The sequence below is a fragment of the Lissotriton helveticus genome, chromosome 4_1, assembly GCF_964261635.1.
Source record: "Lissotriton helveticus chromosome 4_1, aLisHel1.1, whole genome shotgun sequence".
Classification (NCBI taxonomy): domain Eukaryota; kingdom Metazoa; phylum Chordata; class Amphibia; order Caudata; family Salamandridae; genus Lissotriton; species Lissotriton helveticus.
In genome coordinates, this window is record NC_136063.1 from 834,258,092 (window position 1) to 834,279,748 (window position 21,657).

At 50.5% G+C, this 21,657-nt stretch overlaps 1 protein-coding gene across 2 annotated transcripts in view; it reads right to left on the reverse strand.

Annotated features, from left to right (window-relative positions):
- CEP192 (centrosomal protein 192) overlaps positions 1-21,657 on the reverse strand; it is a 2,224,848-nt gene that overhangs the window by 864,575 nt on the left and 1,338,616 nt on the right. For both annotated transcript variants that reach the window (XM_078687485.1, XM_078687486.1), the window contains exons 32-33: positions 13,167-13,427; positions 12,890-13,011 (exon numbers count right to left, since the gene is read on the reverse strand). In XM_078687485.1, coding sequence (XP_078543611.1) covers positions 12,890-13,011; positions 13,167-13,427 — 383 coding nt within the window. The remainder of the gene's footprint in view (positions 1-12,889; positions 13,012-13,166; positions 13,428-21,657) is intronic.

Sequence of the window (21,657 nt, forward strand, 5' to 3'; positions counted from 1 at the left end):
CCTGCTCCTTACTTACCTAGTTCGTAGCGTAGTCCCAGCGATCCTCCAGCCTCTGGACCTCCTTACAATACTTTCCTTCCTCGCATTCCATTGTTTGTAGTATATGGTTTGTCGTGCCCCTAAGGCACACGTGTAAATATTGTGCTAACTCGTATTTCCTTCTCAGTATTGTCATGTGCTTAGCCCTCTGATCTCATAAAGAGTTCAGAGGTGTTGTTATTAATAAATATATTGTTTATTTTCATAACAACCTGTGTGGTGTCCTTTCATCTTGTATTCAAGGGGTTATATTGTGGTAAAACAGCTGGCTTCACATGCCAAAAGAGTTTAGCCTAAGACTGCTTTGTCCATGCTACCATTAGGATAGCTGGTCTATAAGGTTGACTTACAACCAATCACCATAAGGGTTGTTTGGACTGATACAAGGTGGTCACTAGAACTAGTGAACATCATATATCAGGCCAACTTCTCACACTTGTGGCCTACCATGAACCGCAGGTAACACCGGTGTGCCGGCAGGATGGGGATGTGGAAATACGCGTCCTGCAAGTCCAACGCTACCATCCAGTCTCCGGGGTCCAGGGCAGCTGAGACCTGAGCCAGAGTCAGCATCTTGAACTTCTCCTTCCGGAGGGAGCCGTTGACGTTCCGTAGGTCCAAGATAGGAAGTAGGCCCCCTTTGCCCTTCTTGGGAACCAGAAAGTAGTGGGAATAGCAACCACACCCTACTTCTGGCCCAGGAACGCGCTCGATGGAAGTTGCAAGTGATCCCCCGACACGCGGTGGTACTGCGGTGGCATGGCTGGAGGGGTCGCCTCGAAGGGGAGGGAGTAGCCCCTTCAGGCGATTTGCAGCACCCACCTGTCCGAAGTGATGGTACGCCAGTGAAGGAGGTGATGGCGGACCCTGCCCCCCACTGGCGTTAAATGGGCCTGAAAGCTCAGACTAGGAGGGCTTTGAGGCGGATGCTGCGGGATTGGATGTGGACTGGCCGCGCCGTTGTCCCCTGGCACTGCCACAGCGGTTACCACGTCCGCCGGCACTCTGGATATTAGACTGCGGCCCGTGGCTGGCAGTGTAGGAGAGTGGGGTCTGCAATCCCATGGCCACCCCAGTTTTTTGCTTTTTGCTTCACTGATTTACGACTTTCCCTGGCTGTGGGCCTGCTAATCAGACCCACAGCCTAGCTGTTCTCTCTCTAAATTGCAACCATGTACCTTAGGTGCATTTTACCAATTGGTACTGGGCCACCTTATCAGTCCCTGTACAGCATACCTTAGGTATCCAGTGTAGGAAGGTAGATCCCTGACTATGGTTGCCCCCAACTTTTTGCCTGGTGTTTTGCTGGTTTTCTGACTTAGTTGACCTGGGGCCCTGCTATTCAGGACCCCAGGCCTACTGCTCTCTCTGTAAAATGGATTCCATGTACCTTAGGTACATATCTAATTGGATACTGAGTCACCTTATCAGTCCCTGTACAGTGTACCTTAGGTACCCAGGGCATAGGTGTACCCAGGGCCTACCAGGGGCTGCAGCATGTATTATGCCACCCCTGGCTGGCCATCCAAATCTGACACAACTGGCTGCACGACAGCTGGGGCAAGGTGGTGTAATCACCCTTTGCTTTAGATATAGTATACCTATATCTAACCGTAAAATGGACACACAGATCTCCTATCAGTCACTCCTATGGCAGGCCTTGACAATCCTGAAGGCAGAGTGCTTGGAATCGTGTGAGATAGTGCTCTGGCATGAGCTGAGCCTGTCTGCGGCTTTCGGGATTCATCCCTTGGCCGTTTCCATGATATCGCATACCATATACTCTTAAGTGCATTATAATCCTCGCGGTTATATGCCAACTCTGGTATCGCTTTATCAAAACATGTCGAGTAAGGTGTCATACGAATTGGAATACTAACCCCTCGCCAATTCTGGCGACGGGGTTAGCATTCCACCCTTCTAGAGGGACACGACATGTATGTAACCTGTAACCCCGGTTAAAGTTAGACAGAGCCTTAGCTCCACAAAATGGATGCTGCCACCGAGACACAAGTCTGCCCTCCTGCTGCTGGGAGTCCTCCCAGCCCAGGAGGCAAGGACAAAGGGTTTCCTGCCAGGGGCGGTGCCAGCACCGTCCCAGACAGGATTTTGTGTATTCTAGGTAGGCAGGGCTTTAGATGAAGGTGACTGCAAGTGGCACCCCGGTGCTCACTGTGCATATGCCGGCTTGAACCAGTTCCAGGGGCACTCCAGCCCCTGATCTGGGGAAAGCCCACCAAAGGAGAGGGGTGTAACCACCCCCCTCCTAGTCCCACCCATAGGGCAGGACTTAGTCGCGTGCCAGCCCCTTTTTGCAGGATAAAGGTAGGAACTGGCCCCCTTCCAAATCAGATCATCTTTGAATCCTGAAACTACTTTCCACGAAAGGAACTCAAGACTTCTTCCCAAGATTCTCCCTTGTGACTAAGGAGTAGTCACCCTGCAGCAGCAGGCACCAACCAAGCATCGCGGTTTGTTGCCAGTCTCTCCTTCGGATCAAGACTGCTCCAGCACGACGAGAACCGGCTTCCCTGGCACCTCTGACCTCAACCTACATCATCAGCCCAGCTGTGATCCGTGGGTGTGACGAGACCTCGAGGGACCGGCCATCTTCAGAACTGCACGACGCTTGTCCAGCACGACCACCGAGTGACCCTCGACCGAGTGCTTTGGGGTAAGAGAAGCCCCGACCCTGAGCAGCTCCAGCACCGAAGTTCAGCCCCCCTGCATCCACGAGATCTGCGTGGGGCCCTTCTGCTCTTTGCTGCCAACCGCGTTGTCCAGGTCGCTTGCCCGTTGGCTAGTGGCCCTCTCACGACGCTCCACGACGACAACCACTGCTGGTCTGGTTGCTCCAGACTAGCCCTTGCCTCCCTCCAAAAGAGGAGCACCCTGGACCCTCCTGGTCCACTCAAGACGCCATTTTAGGTCCACCGCGTGGGCCTTGCATTTGCCAAGACTTGTTGCCCAATCCTGGGTCCAGCGACGTCGACAGCAAGAACCTTCGTGGGACAGCTCGCACCTCCATCCTGGTCGCCGACAACGCCTCCTGGTCCGAGAGACTGCAGAGCCCAGCAGCGCCCACTCACCTGGCTGAGGTGACTTCGTCCGGTGCCATCCTGGTGCCCACTCAAATCACTGGCTAGTGATTCAGAACTTGGTATCCTCTGCTTACAGGTTTATTCTTCCCTGATCCAGGCTTGGCTCATCACGAACTTCTTCACTGGTCGCCTGCCAGCAACTTCTTTCTTCAGGCTCCTGGATCTTCAACGAGGGTTTCCGACGCAACTTCAACCCTATGCAGCCGCAGCCCCTGGGCTAGGTAACCTGAGTACTCCGGTGCTCCAGCATAGTCCAACACCCTAAGTGTTCGGATCCACTCCCGTTTTCGACCCACCTAGTCGGGTTCGCCCGAGAACAGTAACTTTGTCTTTACTAGCTTCCATAGACTTGTTCCCGCATTACGCGTGAGAGTTCCCACTCTGCACACGGCGTCCCTAGGCCTCCTGCTTCTAATCTAAGGGTTCAGCATTGTAGGCCTAGCGTTTCTAAAGTCTATGAGAATAGTTACTTACCTGCTAGTAATTCGCATTCCACTTTTGTAATATATGGTTTTTCGTGCCCCTCGGGCATTTGTGTAAATTGTGCGACTTAAAGTATTTTCGTAAGAACTTGTGTGGTGTCCTTTCACTTGGTGTTCAAGGGGTAATGTGATGGTAAAACAGCTGGCTTAACACGCCCTCTAGAGTCTTAGCCTTAGACTGCTCGTATCCATGCTACTAGGATAGCTGGTCTATAAGGTTGACTTACAACCAATCATCAATAAGGGTTGTTTGGACTGATACAAAGTGCTCACTAGAATAGTGAACATTATATATCAGGCCAACTTCTCACATCCAGGGCATAGGTGTAACCAGGGCCTACCAGGGGCTGAAGCATGTATTATGCCACCCCTGGCTGGCCACCCAAACAGGCACAACTGGCTGCACGACAGCTGGGGCAAGGTGGTGTAAACACCCTTTGCTTTAGATATAGTATTCCTATATCTAACCCTAAAATGGACACATATATTCCTATCAGTCACTCCTATGGCAGGCCTTATCAATCCTGAAGGCAGAGTGCTTGGAATTATGTGAGATGGTGCTCTGGCATGAGCTGAGCCCGTTTGCAGCTTGCGGAACCAAGTCCAAATAGCTGTTCCATGATAACGCTATACCATATACTCTTAAGTGCATTATAATCCTCGCGGTTAAATGCTAACTTTGGTATAGCATTATCAAAACATGTCGAGTAAGGTGTCATACGAATTGGAATACTAACCCCTCGCCAATTCTGGCGACGGGGTTAGCATTCCACCCTTCTAGAGGGACACGACATGTATGTAACTGTGAACCCCGGTTAAAGTCAGACACAGCCTCAGCTCCACAAAATGGATGCTGCCACCGGGACACAAGTCTGCCCTCCTGCTGCTGGGAGTCCTTCCAGCAACGGAGGCCTGGACAAAGGGTTTCCTGTCAGGGGCGGTGCCAGCACCATCCCAGACAGGATTTTGTGTATCCCAGGTAGGCAGGGCTGAAAGGAAGGTGACTGCAAGTGGCACCCCGGTGCTCACTGTGCATGTGCCGGCTCAAACCAGTTCCTGGGGCACACCAGCCCCTGAGCTGGGGAGAGACGGGACAAAGGAGAGGGGTGTAACCACCCCCCTCCTAGTCCCACCCATAGGGCAGGACTTAGTCGCGTGCCAGCCCCTTTTCTTAGGATAAAGGTAGGAGCAGGCCCCCTTCCCAAATTAGATAATCTTGAATCTTGAAACTACTTTCCACGAAAGGAACTCTTGACTCTTCTGAAGACTCTCCCTTGTGGCTAAGGAGTAGCCACCCTGCACCAGCAGGCACCATCGAAGCTCTTGCGGTTTGCTGTAAGTCCATCCTCCGGATCAAGACTGCCCAGCTCGACGAGACCCGGATTCCGTGCCATCTCTGACCTCTACCTACATCATCCAGCCCAGCTGAGATTCGTGGGTGTGACGAGACCCGTGGGACCGGCCATCTTCAAGACCTGCACGACGCTTCACCAGCCCGACCCCCGAGAGACCCTCGAGTAAGTGCATTGGGGTTTGAGAAGCCCTAACCCTGAGCAGCTCCAGCACCGAAGTCCAGCCCCCCAGCATCCACGAGATCTGTGTGGGGCCCTTCTGCTCTTTGCTGCTCACCGCTTTGTCCGGCCACTTGCCTGCTGGCTTGTAGCCCTCCTGACGACGAACCACGACACTTCCATCGCTGGTCTGGTTACTCCAGACTGGCCCTAGCTCCCCTCCAACAGAGGAGCACCCCGGACCCTCCTGGTCCACTCCAGACGCCATCTTGAGTCCACCGCGTGGGCTTGCCTTTGCCAAGGCTTGTTGCTCCAATCCTGGTTTCAGTAGCGCCGACAGCAGACACCTTCGTGGGACAGCTCGCCCGTCCATCCTGGTCGCCGACAACGCCTCCTGGTCCGAGGGACTGCAGAGCCCAGCGTCGTCCACTCACCTGGTCGAGGTGACTTCATCCCCTCTGCTTTCAGGTCATCTTCCACTCCGATCCAGGCTTGGATCCCATCGAACTTCATCACTGGTCGCCTGCCAGCAACTTCTTCTTTCAGGCTCCATAGACTGTAACGAGGATTCCCGACGTCTTTTGAACCCTATGCAGCCGCAGCCCCTGGGCTAGGTAACTCGAGCATTTTGTCCGATAACACTAACTTTACGAAATCTAGCATCCATAGACCTTGTCCCGCATCCCGCGTGAGAGTGCACACTCTGCACCCGATCTCCCTAGGCCTCCTGCTCCTAACCTTAGGGTTCAGTAGTGTAGTCCTAGCGATCCTGAAGCCTCTGGATCTTGTTACTTACCTGCTAGTATTTCGCATTCCACTTTTGTAGTATATGGTTTTTCGTGCCCCTCGGGCATTTGTGTAAATTGTGCAACTTAAAGTATTTTCGTAAGAGTTTTGTATTGTGCTTAGCTCCCTGACTCATAAAGAGTTCAGGGTAGAACTGTTATTAATAAAAAATCCTATATTTTTATAACAACTTGTGTGGTGTCCTTTCACTTGGTGTTCAAGGGGTATATGTGAGGGTAAAACAGCTGGCTTAACACGCCCTCTAGAGTTTAGCCTGAAGACTGCTCGTGTTCATGCTACTAGGATAGCTGGTCTGAAAGGTTGACTTACAACCAATCATCAATAAGGGTTGTTTGGTATGATACAAAGTGATCACTAGAATAGTGAGCACTATATATCAGACCAACTTCTCACAGGCAGGACATGAAGGGGCGCCCCTTCCTTGGCCACGAAAGGAGCGAAAGGCAGACTGCTGCTGACGCTGCCCAGATAGGCCCAAGGACTTGGCCGTAGCCCTGGAGTCCTTGAAACGTTCAAGCGCATTATCTGCCTCGCCACCAAATAGTTGGCTGCCATCAAACGGCATGTCCATGAGGGTGTTCTGGACATCGGCCGAAAAGTTGGCGGACCTCAGCCAGGCTTGGCGGCGAACCGCCACCGCCGTTGACATCGCCCTGCCCAGCGAGTCTGTGTCCGTGGTATCCAGACCACATCGTATAGAATACCGAGCTGAGTCTCGTCCCTCCGAGAGGGCTTGAGCGAGTTTTGCCCGGGCCCCCTCCGGACACTCTGGCAGCACGGCCGCAACCTTATCCCACAGAGAGTGGGTATAACGGCCCAAAAGGCAAGCGGTGTTTACTGACCACAACCCACAGCTGAGGGATGAAAACTGTTTCTTACCAAACTGTTCATATTTTTTGGATTCCCGATCTGGGGGTGCAGTCGGGAATGCGGATTGGGAAGTAGAGGCCTGGATAACCAGGCTCTCGGGGTGGGGTGGGTGGACAGGAAGCTAGGGTCGCCTGGAGCTGGGCAGTGGCGCCTGGCGACGTTCCTATCTACAGGGGGGCCTGTAGCAGGCCTGGACCAGGTGGACAACAAGACGTCCATGAGAGCCTCATTAAACGGCAGTAAAGGCTCCGGAGCGCCAGTCTGCGGTTTAAGGACCTCAGTGAGGATGTTAGACCTCACAGTAGCGACGGGGAGCGTAAGCACCAAGGCCTTGGCTGCCCGCGTCAGCACCAGACTATAAGCAGCACCCTCCTCCGTAGCCACGGTAGGAGGGGAGACAAAGCCAGTGTCAGCGGAGGTATCAAGACCACTGGCCTCCCCTAGCTCCTCTGTTCAGTCCTGGAAGGACTGACACTCCTGTGTCAGAGGGTCCTCAGACCCCACCCAATCCCCTTCGTCCTCCATCTCCTGAAACTCAGGGTCAAAGGATGGAGCCGGATCAAAGAAGAAAGGCTCTTCAGCCGGCGTCAAATGCGCCGACGCCGGTCCGAAGCCAGATCCGGACCAATAGAGGGTTCAGGGACAGCGTCGTGCGGGGACGGCGCCGGGGGTGACATTCTGGGGGTCAACGCCGGCGGGGTCGTGATGTCGACCGGCGGTGACCCGTATCCACATCCAGCGGGAGCCTGCGGCGCGGGACCGAAGTCGCCGACGGCGCCGGGGATTAAGCACCCAACGGCGCTGGGACCGGAGCGCCCGGCCCGCTTGGACTCCCAGTCGGGGCCCGGGGGCATTGTGGGACCATGAGGAGAGAGGAGAGAGGAATCCATGGCCTTGAGAAAGGCCTCAATCTCCTCCGGCGTCTCATTCAGCCCGGGGACCAGCGGGTATGGAGCTGGCTGCGGCGCCTGCGGCTCCGGCTCCGGCGGAGCCGCGGAGGCAGTGTTGCCCGAACCCCCGGCCGCGTCGCGCGAGCGTCAATTGGAGTCAGAAGAGCGATGGCGTCTCTTCGACTTCTTGTGCCTCTTACCTGAGGACTTGGAGCCCGACGAATGGTGTCGACTCGTCGAGCTTCGATGACTGTGGCCCCGCGACTGGTCCCTCGACCCCCTCCTGGACCGGGATATTGAGCGACGTGGGGCCGACTGCCGGAGCTCGAGGCACTTGCGGGACCGCTCCCGCCTAGCCTTCTACGTCAAGGCCTGGCAGTCTGGGCACGACCGGTCGGCGTGGTCGGCCCCAAGGCAATACAGGCACCGGCGGTGGGCATTGGTAACCGACATCAGTCGGTTGCAGTCGGTACAGGCTTGAACCCGGGCATTCCCTACCGGCACCGAGAGTCGTGAGACTCGAGAAGAGATCAAAAAGATCTAAAAGTTTTTGTCAAAAAATCGCTAAGGGACTGCTTTCTCCTGACCTGCGCTTAGCTGGCGCGGAAAAAAGAAGAACTGACGTCAGCGTGCGAGGGCGGCGTCTAAGTACTCCGACGTCGTCATCCCGGCGCCGCCGACGACGGACGCAGAGCCGCAGACGACGCCTACCGTCGCGCAAGGGTACTGCTACGCAAAATTTTCCGGATCCAGTCTGACGCCTGGGGGTTATTCGAAGGTAAGGAATCTAACTAACGTGTTTCTTTCAGATAATAAAAACATAACCAAATACAATGTCAACAGACCACTCCGACTAAGTCATTGTGCAGACTGCAAAAGATCTTCAAGACTTACTCTACAAATTCACATAATCTAAGTGGAATATTTGTAGGTGCATTGTCACCGGCATGCATCATGGTACTAGGAAGAGCTGCAAAGCAGTAAATAAAAACTAAAGACAATCAAACTAACCAAACACATTCATCTTAAAGGCACTATTGCAAGAAATAATAACTTACCTTTCCGGTGCATAATCTATCTACTTGCAAATTCCACACTTTCTGAATACCCCAGCAACCAGACTGGATCGGAAACTTTTTTTTTTATAGTTCGTCAACGCTGGTGGGGGTGCGGCCCTGCAAAATGATGGAAACAATGCCACTGTCACACCACTTGAGCTTGCCTCAGCACCTTGACGTCTGGTCCCTTTTGTGAGAAGTTGGCTTGATATATAGTGCTCACTATTCTAGTGATCACTCTGTACCATTCCAAACAACCCTTATTGATGATTGGTTGTAAGTCAACCTTATTAGACCAGCTATCCTAGTAGCGTGGACAAGAGCAGTCTTTAGGCTAAACTCTAGAGGGCGTGTTAAGCCAGCTGTTTTACCATCACATATACCCCTTGAACACCAAGTGAAAGGACACCACACAAGTTGTTATAAAAATAAAGGATATTTATTAATAACAAGACTACCCTGAACTCTTTATGAGTCAGGGAGCTAAGCACAATACAAAACTCTTACGAAAAAACTGCAAGTTACACAAATAACACAAATGCCCGAGGGGCACGAAAAACCATATACTCTAAAAGTGGAATGCAAAATACTAGCAGGTAAGTAACACGATCCAGAGGCTTCAGGACCGCTAGGACTACCTTACTGAACCCTCAGGTTAGGAGCAGGAGGCCTAGGGAACCCGGGTGCAGAGTGGGAATTCTTACGCGGGATGCGGGACAAAGTCTATGGATGCTAGTAGTTCTAAAGTTACTGTTTCCGGACGAATCCGACTAGGTAGACTAAAAACGAAAAAGGATCTGGACACTAGGATAGTGAACCTGTGCTGGAGCACCGAAATACTCGTGTTACCTAGCCCAGGGGCTGCGGCTGCATAGGGTTCAAATGTCGTCGGGAATCCTCGTTGTAGTCTATGGAGCCTGAAAGAAGATGTTGCTGGCAGGCGACCAGTGAAGATGTTCGGTGTGATCCAAGGCTGGATCAGTGAAGAAGACGACCTGAAAGCAGAGGGGACTCAGTTCTCAATCACTAGCCAGTGATTGTGTGGGCACCAGGATGGCACCGGATGAAGTCACCGCGATCAGGTGAGTGGGTGACGCTGGACTCTGCAGTCACACGGGCCAGGAGGCGTTGTCGGCGTCCAGGCTGGAGGTACGAGCTGTCCCACGATGGTGTCTGCTGTCGGCGATGCTGGATCCAAGATTGGAGCAACAAACCTTGGCAAAGGCAAGCCCACGCGGTGGAGTCAAAATGGCGTCTGGAGTGGACCAGGAGGGTCCAGGGCACTTCTTGTTGGACAAGGAGCAAGGGCCAGTCTAGAGGACCTAGACCAGCGGTGAAAACGTCGTGGTACGTCGTCAGGAGGGTCACTAGCCGACGGGCAAGTGACCGGACAACGTGGCAAGCAGCAAAGAAGCAAAAGGGCCCCACGCAGATCTCGTGGATGCTGGGGGGCTGGACTTCGGTGCTGGAGCTGCTCAGGGTTTGGGCTTCTCAAACCCCAGTGCACCCACTCGAGGTTCCCTCGGCGGTCGTGCTGGTTAAGCGTCGTGCAGGTCTTGAAGATAGCCGGTCCCACGGGTCTCGTCACACCCACGAATCTCAGCTGGGCTGATGATGCAGGTAGAGGTCAGAGATGGCAGGGAATCCGGGTCTCGTCGAGCTGGGCAGTCTTGATCCGGAGGATGGACGTGCAGCAAACCGCAAGCGCTTAGATGGTGCCTGCTGGTGCAGGGTGGCTACTCCTTAGCCACAAGGGAGAGTCTTCAGAGAATGACAAGAGTTCCTTTCGTGGAAAGTAGTTCAAGTTTCAAGATTATCCAATTTGGGAAGGGTGCCCGCTCCTACCTTTATTCTAAGAAAAGGGGCTGGCACGCGACCAGGTCCTGCCCATGGGTGGGACCAGGAGGGGGGTGGTTACACCCCTCTCCTTTGTCCAGTTTCTCCCCAGCTCAGGGGCTGGTGTGCCCCTGGAACTGGTTTGAGCCGGCATATGCACAGTGAGCACCGGGGTGCCACTTGCAGTCACCTTCCTTTCAGCCCTGCCTACCTGGGATACACAAAATCCTGTCTGGGATGGTGCTGGCACCGCCCCTGACAGGAAACCCTTTGTCCAGGCCTCCCTCGCTGGAAGGACTCCCAGCAGCAGGAGGTCAGACTTGTGTCTGTGGTGGCAGCATCCATTTTGTGATGCTGAGGCTTGAGTTAACTTTAACCGGGGTTCACAGTTACATACATGTCGTGTCCCTCTAGAAGGGTGGAATGCTAACCCCGTCGCCAGAATTGGCGAGGGGTTAGTATTCCAATTCGTATGACACCTTACTCGACATGTTTTGATAATGCTATGCCAAAGTTAGCATTTGACCGCGAGTTTCATAATGCACTTAAGAGTATATGGTATAGCGTTATCATGGAACAGCTATGAGAACTTGGTTCCGCAAGCTGCAAACGGGCTAATCTAATGCCAGAGCACCATCTCACATAATTCCAAGCACTCTGCCTTCAGGATTGATAAGGCCTGCCATAGGAGTGACTGATAGGAATATATGTGTCCATTTTAGGGTTAGATATAGGAATACTATATCTAAAGCAAAGGGTGATTACACCACCTTGCCCCAGCTGTCGTGCAGCCAGTTGTGTCAGATTTGGGTGGCCAGCCAGGGGTGGAATAATACATGCTGCAGCCCCTGGTAGGCCCTGGGTACACATATACCCTGGATACCTAAGGTATACTGTACAGGGACTGATAAGGTGGCCCAGTACCAATTGGTAACTGCACCTAAGGTACATGCTTGTCAATTTAGAGAGAGAACAGCTAGGCTGTGGGTCTGATTAGCAGGCCCACAGCCAGGGAAAGTCGTAAACCAGTGAAGCAAAAAGCAAAAATCTGGGGTGGCCATGGGATTGCAGACCCCACTCTCCTACACCTTTCTTCTGCTTCTTTCGACGTGTATTCAGAGTTGGCTCTTCTGACCAGATTTCTTCACACAAGAACTTTAATGTACTTCAAAAAATTTCGATGTGGTGCCTATGATGGCTACCATCCAACATTCCAGAATTAAACCCTGGGGATGTGAGGCTCAGAAGTAATAGTCAGATCTCCATCGCAGACTCCCACAGCATTGGGCTGTGGTGACTGGAGTTTAAGCATGACACGAAGTTGTGCGAGTAATCCTTTAGCATGCACACCAAGGCCAAAGACAGAAAGGCTCATGATGACTGCCAATCCAGATGTAGGTCCCGTACTCAGTGCAAGTCACAATGTACTCTGCATCAAGAACCTCTAGAGACAAGTGGTGCAAACATAAAAAGAATAGGAAACACAGCAACTTTTCCAAACGTCACTCCTCTAAAGCATAGTCACTGAGACCAAGAAAATTACAATGACTAAGACTGCTATGCTCTAAACCAAATGTCTTAACCTTTTGACTTTGGTGGATCCCCATTGTATTATTACTGTAATATGGGGACCCCCAATGAGCTATTAATGGAAGCTGGAGACCCAGCCTAAGAAATTTCTATGACTTGAACTTCAAAACAATACACAAAAATAAGAATAACCAAATAGATGTTCAAATATTAACATTTTTTGGTTAATCCACAATTATAGAAAAAGTTTTCAAATTTTCAATTTTGCATCTTTGATTTTGAATATTGTATTCATTTTATTATCTTATAAATATTAATATTTCATTTTGTAAGAACATTGCAGACACCCTGAGCAGGCCTCGCGTACCCCTAGAGGTACTCAGACCACACAGGTTAAGAACCACAGAACTAAACTAAGACTATACCAAAGCTGTGATACAAGTACACAAAAGGTTCTCCAACAATAAAATAGCTCGATAAAAGGAACAGATTTCTAAAGAGGTCAAACAAAGCATACACGGTATGCTATAAAGGGGCCTTAGATAGTGGTTATATCATTACAGTTTGTAAAGTTGCATTATTATGTTTACAGTTTACTTGGAGACCCTGATTGCATCCTTAAAATGGTGCGCAAGAGAAAACATGGCTCCACTACAGTCACTCGAACAATGTTCTGCGACAGAAAGGTAGGGTAATATCTTGACATGTCACATTTACCCTTTATGATTGCCAATATCATTTTTGATATAATCAGACATCCCTTACCTGCGATATTGTTGTCTCATCACTTCATCTCCGCATAAAAAGCATATGGTGCTAAGCAATGCAGTGCTCTTACTACACAAGTTGAGTTCCCTTGGAGTTGAGTAGCATGTCACAGTTACCATCTAATTAGGAGAAAAATATGTTCAAATTATTTGGAAAACATCATATGCACGTCAGTCAGTATTCGAAACACAAAAATAAATTTTGGAGCTCACAACAAAATCAAAATGGGATGTTGACGTCACAATCTCTACCTGATGCACAGATGAGATCTTACCTGCTGTGTTCTTTCCAGAAGCACGAACCTCTCAGGAGAAACACTAATCACTTTTGGGTCCATAATTGTTCTGGTTTGGATGTTCATGAAACAAACAGCTTTAATATAAGCAGCCCTTGATCCTGTATTTCGCAAAGAGAAGGTGGCTTTGCTCATTTTGCCATTGGAAATCCCATTTAATAGCAATACGTAGCTATCTGACAATTTTCTTACATTTTCCAAAATGATATTACTTGTTCCACCATAGCCAGATAAAGGTGTCTGAAAAACATTAATTCAACTATCTTGAAAATATGATGTAAAAAATACAATTATCAGTACACATTATCAATACAGTTTAAAATTCTCATAGCCGTGCTATATAAGGGAGGAATATCCGGAAACTTTATTAGATAAATTACACATTAATTGGACATTACACAGGATAACAAACACAAAGTTTACTATTTTATTCAAAAGGATGAAGTAAAGTGCTAATCACCAAACAAACGATCTAGCCAATGCAGCATGTAATACATTGTATGGCATAAGATAAGTTTAATTTCTAAGGATGAGGCAGCAATATTTAGATTTTACATAAAATTGTTAATCAAGAAAAGTTCACGTGCATATGTTAGCCTGATAATTACTCACAGATCACACATGTTATTAAAACGATTCTTCCGTTTGTAAAATACAATTACAAGCAAGGTAGCCAACATGTAAATCAACTTTAGAAAGCACTTAAGCACAAAGGCCAGTTTAGGCAACTAAACGGGGCCATTTTATTTCATTCAATTTCTTCCTTCAGTCCAAATAATCCTGGTCTTGAAAAAGCTAAAGGTAGGCAGGAGCACAAAGATGGCTAACGACATTTATTTAGGAGCATAACCGTGCAACATTCCAAGGGGCACCAGCTTTTTGGTCATTAGTGTGTACCGATACTCGCCTTGAACAGTATAAAAAGCTGAGAACAACGTAAAATAAACCTTGTCCAAAGGTCTTGGTCTTTGTAGGAGAGTAGGGTCTGCTTCCTATGGTCACCCCCACTTTTTGCTTTACTGGTTTTCGACTTCGATATGGCTATGGGCCTGCTAATCAGACACACAGCACAGATGCACTCTCTCTAAATTTACACCATGTACCCTAGGTACATCCACAATTGGGAATTGGTTCACCTTATAAGCCCCTGTAAAAGTGTACCCTAGGTACTCAGGGCATAGGTGTAACCAAGGCCTACCAGGGGCTGCAGCATGTATTATGCCACCCCTGGCTGGCCACTCAAATAGACACAACTGGCTGATCACTCAGCTGGGGCAAGGTCGTGTAATCACCCCTTGCTTAGGTATAGTATTCCTATACCTACTTATATATAGACACATAGTAACCTGTGAGTCACTCCTATGGCAGGCCTTAACAATCCTGGAGGCAGAGTGCTTGGTTATGTGTGAGATGGTGCTCTAGCATGAGCTGAGCCTGTCTGCAGCTTTCAGAACCATGTCCTTATAGCTGTTCTATGATATCGCCATACCATATACTCTTAAGTGCATTATAATCCTCACGGTTAATGCTAACTTTGGTTTGGCTTTATCCAAACATGTCGTGTAAGGTGTCATACGCTAGGGGGCGTGGCTTGGCCGCTGAGCGGTATGCTGCTTGATCCTGCAGCTCCGCCAGCCGAGCTGACTATCCGTCATAAACCCGAACCTCACACGCTCCAACTCGGCCCCAATAGAGAGTAAAGGCTAGGTGGGTACCCGGCAGCCGTCTGATGTAAAATCAGGACCGCACCGGCTGTACTGGAGGTGTGGAGTCTGACGCGGCCTTGGTCCGGAGGAAGGGCCTGTGCGGGCGGCTGACGCCGGGGCCTCGAGTGGCAGATCCGGATGTGAGGGAGGAGCCGTGACATTGGCATTATCGGCGCAGCGCCGTGAGAGCTGAAGCGGCGGACGAATGCCCACAGGGGGGACCAAGCAGAGTGTTACAGGGCCCTGACTCCACTCCAACCTGGCGACAAGGCAGTTGGTAACCAGAGGGAGATTCGGACACGGGGTGGCGGAGCAGAGACACGGTGAGGCAAAGGCTGACTGTGACTGAGGTGCCGCGAGTCTGCAAAACGTACTATCAGTCTTGGGGGGGCCTCTTGGTGGCGAAGTGGCGAGTGAGCGTGCTCCTGCAGCGCAGGGCTGCTTGCTCAGGAGAGCGGTGATGAGAGAGACAGTGGCGTGAGAACCGTGCAAGTAACAGCGGCCGACTGGGCAAGGCGCGGCCGCCATTTTGGGTCCTCCCGCAACACTGATCATTTGTGACCCGACGAGATGGCAAGGTAGAAAATTGAAGGTGCAAGCGACAACTGCGGACCTCCCAGCTGTGATAGGAGGTGACCCCACGCACCTTGAACTATACACACTCTGTCATGCTCATAGTTGGTTTTGGCGCCACATTGCACGCGCTCCACAGCACAGCCACATTGCGGGGAAACCACAGCGCTCGGAAATGTGAACTAGCGCTAGCTACAAGTATGAACCGCGAGATGAGCTGCGATATGTCCTGGAACCCCACGGATGCTCAGTGAAGAGACCTAATTTAAGGCAGTGCTGCGCGAGGTGGCATTGACCCCCCCCCCCTGTGAATCGGCTAGGGGCCCCCGGGTGAATTATGACAGACATTCAACCATATCCGTGACACGAGTGGTGGTAACTACTGTTTACGACGTCCATCAGTGGAGCCACGTTGGAGAAGAGTACAGTAAGAGCGCGCCGAGTGGGGACGTCGCATTGTGCATGATGGTGTGCTGTCGGGGTTGCTTCTGCTCTTACTGCACAGGACAAACTAGCCGCGCTGGGGAGACTACAAAACCACCACTTTTGTGATTCGAAGACGCCTGATTCCGACCCACATTTCCTACAACCTACATAGGTGGCCCAGGGCAGCTATAGAGACGTAGTGGGTCGTGCAGTTGGGTCTACTGGGGGCTCCACCAACAATCAGAGGGGCTCCTTCCGGGAGAGGCCATTATATCCGGCTGAGTGGCCGTACTGTGGTGGTGGGTGCTCTAACACTCGTAAAAGATGGGGAAACCAGAAACTAGACAGCCCAAAATTACGTTCGAAATGAAAATGAATAAGCAGCAGGATGCAGAAGCAGCGGAGCGTGAACAGGCGGAAGACGGAGCGCAGGATCAGATGCCAGCTGAAGATGTGAAAACCATGTTTCAGGAACTAAAGGCGGGGCTGCAGGTCATAGATTCCAAAATGGACACACTGGCCGAAGGCATGGACAGGATCACTCAACAGATGGACAAGCATGAGGGGAGAGTAAGTGTCCTGGAAACAAGAGTGACCGAAACTGAAGAAGCCTAAACGGATATGGATATGGAAAAGAAGGTAAAAGGGATGGACAAAGTACTGGCCCTAATTCAACAGAAGAATGAGGATTTGGAGGCAAGATCAAGGCACAACAATATACGCACAACAGGAATTGCGGAGTCGTCAGACATTCAAAACATGGCGCAATATGTGGAGACTATGTTTAAGGACTTGTTTGGGACTGATTTATCCACCATGTTTCTCATAGAAAGGGCTCACAGATCACTGGGTCCTAGGCCCAAACCAGGGGCTCCGGCACGACCCATATTGGCACGTGTGCTTAACTATAGGGACCACAACACCATCTTGCGCCTCGCAAGAGATAAGGGGGCAATACAATACAAAGGAAATAACGTAGCGCTTTACCCAGACTTTACCCTGCAGGTGCAAGCGGCTCGCAGAGAATTCATCCCAGCGAAAAAAATCTTCCAACAGATAGGCACGAAGTATGCCCTGATTTACCCGGCCAACCTGAGGGTCCAGGGCCCTGGCAGACCTACCTTCTTTGTGGACCCTGGCGCTGCGCTAACATTTGCTAAGCAACAAGCAAAAGAACAACGCAGTCAGAAAAATTCAGCAGACGCCACATCTAAAAATAGATTGAGTGACATTGAATGATATGATACGATATGAACAATACAGCATGACGCCACCCCTTTGACAATTTACGGTCGGCGGATGGGCCAAGTTGAGCCCAAGAGTGTGACAATCTAAATGTGATGGAGAGAGGAGTGCCCACCTTAGGCTATCATTCGGATGCTCCGATGAGTCTTACTTGGTGGCTACGTTTAAAGGTGGGGCCTTGAGGTGCATATGTGGCACGAGTAGCTCGGCCACCCTGTCAAGAGTACAGGGAAGGAAGGCGGTCACTCTGCACGCCCCAAGGGATGTTTCCCGAGTTCCGGTACATGTTCCTATGGAATGTATTGTTTGAGGTATTGGGGGGGGGGGGGGGTTCAACACGACCTGATTGGGGGGGTTGGTGTGGGAGGGATGGGTCGGGATGTTGGGGCACGAATACACAAGGAAATGTTGCTTTGGATGGGTCATGCTCAACCAGTTTGGGGGGTCAGAGGGGAAAGGGGGGGACACAAGTTGTTTGATTATGATTGTTGCCTGCTGTGCCTCACAATTGCACTGATTCAAAGCTCTAAACTAATCGTAATACCACACATTGGCCTTCCAGGGCCTGTCTGTATTTACTTTGAGAAGGTACTTGTTCTGGCTCGTCGCTGCACACGAGAATGGCTGCCTGAAATGGAGGGCCTGATTGTAGCGGGATTTAATACGTGATGGGTGCCCCCAATAAGACGGTGAACTGTCTATCCTGGAATATGCGAGGATTGAACGACAGAGGGAAGGCGAGATTAATTCACTCGTATCTGATGCGCCATGAGGTAGACATCTGCCTATTGCAGGAAACTCACTTGGCCTCAGCCAACACTAACATGCTCAAGCACCATAGATGGGGGGAGATTGTAGAAGCGCCTTTTTCCAACTACGCCAGAGGGGTAGCTATCCTCATACGCAGAGGCTTACAAAGGAAAACTCACACGTCCATAATAGATAGGCTGTCCGGAATTCGGTTAAAACCGAATCTGAACGAGAATACCCTACCGCTGTGAAAATTAGCTGACCCGGTTTAAACCGAGTGTCACTGATTTTCTTTGCTATTACACAACTTGGCCACTTGATGGAGCTAAAGCATTAGAAGCAAAGCTCCAATTTAGGCCCGAGAACAACGCAGTTTGGAATGTGTTTAGGGCTGATGAAAATTACGGCGCTTCTACAGGTCTCACCTCCTCGTTTTTTAAATGGGTATATTATGGGTTCAGCAGGGCCCTGCCGCCCCTCTCACCACGCGCTGATGCAGCAGCCACCAGCGCCACACCAGCGAGTCTGCAACAGTTTGATTTGTCCCACGTAGGCCTCCGAGCACCAGGCAGCGCCCTGCTGCCCCCGCGAGTCCCCACTGCCAGCTCACCTTCCACAAGCATTGGTGAGCAGGACCCCCCCCATGCCGCATGCCGCCTTAGATCCAGTAGTTTAGATCCGTGCCATGTGTAGTCCGTTGTGCCAGTCGGCATCTCTTCGCTGCACAAGTCAGGACGAGCAGTCCGCCAGCACCCAGTAGGTGAAAAATGCAGCATTTCTGACAGCGAGTGCCACGCTTGGGTAGTTTGAAGAATCCCCATACACAACTACACAGGCCTCAGATTACGCATTCTGGGGTGCATTTATAGCGATTCTGTGATTGCCTGCATGTGGAGACTGGTGTGCTTTTATTAACGGGACGGTATGATTGCTGGCTGCGGGGACGCTCTAAAGAGGTTTGATTTACTGCTGAACGCTTTCTGTGTCTAACAAATCAGTGGCAGATTATTATGCATTTTTAAGGGGGGGGGGGGTTTATATAGCGCACACAAAACCCGGAGGTATCAGAGCGCTTTACATGAGCGCCAGAGTGCAGGGGGAGAAGGCAGACAAGAGAATGGGGTGCCGAGGTGTGAAAGGCCAAAGGGCCAGAGCAACACCAGGCCCCCTGCCTGGCTCACATGGGGGTGTTCTGGCGTCAGATTTCCAACCAGAGATACAACTCACGAGTGCTTCCTCTGTCCGATGCTGCCCTACATTGGAATGTCGTTTCTGAAGCCTCTCTTAGACCTGTTTCTTCCTGATATTGTTATTGTATTATCTTGTCTGTGAATGGTCTTTGCTGTAGGAAGAGAAGGTCTGTGTGGAATCTAAAACGTACATCAGTTTCTGTCTTGCTTTTTAATATTCCTGAAGCAGTACGTGGTCATCTTCTTGTTGAGTTCTCACTACATGGCAAGGAGAAAGGGAGGCAGACAGAGGGAGAGCGAGGAAGGGAGGGAGAGGGAGAGCGAGGGAGGGAAAAGGAGGCAGACAGAGGGAGAGCGAGGGAGGGAGACAGGGAGAGGGGGGAGGGAGACAGAGGGTGACAGACAGAGGGAGGGAGGAGGGTGACAGACAGAGGGAGGGAGGAGGGTGACAGACAGAGGGAGGGAGGAGGGTGACAGACAGAGGGAGGGAGGAGGGTGACAGACAGAGGGAGGGAGGAGGGTGACAGAGTGAGGAGGGAGGGAGAGTGAGGAGGGAGACAGAGGGAGAGGGAAGGAGAGAGAGGGAGACGGAGAGGGAGGGAGACAGAGAGAGAGAGGGAGTGAGACAGTCAGAGTGAGTGAGACAGAGGGAGTCAGGGAGAGAGAGAGTGCGATAGAGGGAGAGAGAGGGAGTGAGAGGGAGTGAGACAGAGGGAGAAATAGCTGGTGGTTGCCAGTGGGGACACTTACTCTTGGGGAACCCACACTTATTTTTCCACATCATTGATGTACCTATTACACATAGCAGAAAGACGGTGGAAGACGGCAAAACCGTCACAAAATAAAAATTCAGGAACCTCAAGGAGTGAGATAAAGGGGAGGGGAGTGTCTAGTAGTGGATTAAAGAGGTATGAGGTGGCATTAAAACTACCAGCCTTGGTAGTCCTTGCGCCCATGTTTCACTGCACCGGCCGGGGGCTTCTGAGCAGAGTTTCAGACCCTGACACTCTCTTTCACAAATGAAGCACTGGTCTACACACTTATATATTGCTTGCTCTTATGCTTCTTAGAAGGTGCTACTAACTCACAGGTGTTTTGTTTACAACTGCATGCCTTGCGTAGCGTTTTATCGTGAGTACTGTGAAACTGTTGCACCAGTATTACTTGTGAGTAGGTTGAACTTTTGCAGTACCATCCTTAGATTTTTCTAAGGAGTACTCTAACAGCGCCAGCAATATACCTGTATTTCATACTCTTGTATACATCCCTTGCTCAGCTTTTCCTCATGAGTGGCTCATGACCACTTACACTACCATATAATATGCTGAAGAAAAATTGAAAAAGCAAACATAAAAGCAAAGCGTTCCATAAACACCGGCAAAACACCATTTCAGTTGTTTTTTATGACGCGAAAATGAGTAAACACTGAAAAGCACTGTTTTTTTGAAGTATGGAAATCACTGGAAAGCACTGAAAAAACACCACCAGAATTTACCAAAAATAGAAACTGAAAACAGGAAAGCCTAATAATAGATAAGGATGGTAGATATATTATACTGCTAGGAACACTATGTGCTACCCCCCTGTGCTGATTGTCAATGTGTATGGTCCAAATGTAGATAGCCCGGATTTCTTTAGTAATACGTGGCAAAAGATCCAGACATGTGGACAGACGCCGATATTATGGGGAGGGGACTTTAATGTGGCTTTATCCCCCGCGGCTGACAGGCAGGGAATGGCCCGGGAACATCACCCTAAAACCTCGGGCTTTCTGAGAGACTTGATGATTGAGGAATGCCTGGTGGACACCTGGAGGGCTCTACACCAGGATGGATGAGAGGGCACGTGTGTGACTATACACAAGAATGCATGGTCCAGGATTGATTACTGGTTGCTGTCCAGGGATATACATGCACGAGTGACAACGGCAGATCACTTGCCGAGGTCATTTTATGATCATGCGCCTGTGCGTATACGCTTGCCGATTCCACCACAATATGTACGACCTTTTAGCTGGAGATTCCCCTCAAGAGCATTGATAGACCAAGTGTTTAGGGAAGAACTGAGGGAGAAATTGTCTGAGTACTTTGAGGTCAATGACGGTATGGTGGACTCGCCGGGTGTCCTATGGGAAGCGTTTAAGGTGGTGACCCGTGGGAACTGTTTGGCGCTGAAAACAGGGGTGCTTAGGTCTATAAGGAACACATTGAGTAGCCTTGAGAAGGACATTGCGAATTTAGAGAGAAATAACAGGGAAAGCCCATCCCCGTCAGTTCAAGCAGAACTTAGAACTAAACTAACAGCCTTCCAGGAAGAAGCTGAGAGGGAAACAGCGTACCTCAATAAATACGCACAAGCCAGGAGGTATGGAGAAGGGGACAGAGCAGGGAAGACATTAGCTTCATTATTGCGAGCACCACGTGGGGCGGAATACATCACGGAATTACGAGGGTCGGACGGAGAGATGGTGAGAGAACCACAGGCCATACTACATACCATGACGGAATACTACAGGTCGTTATACACTACACGCACAAATCCTAGGGAGACTGATATAGCAGATTATTTGAATACAATTGC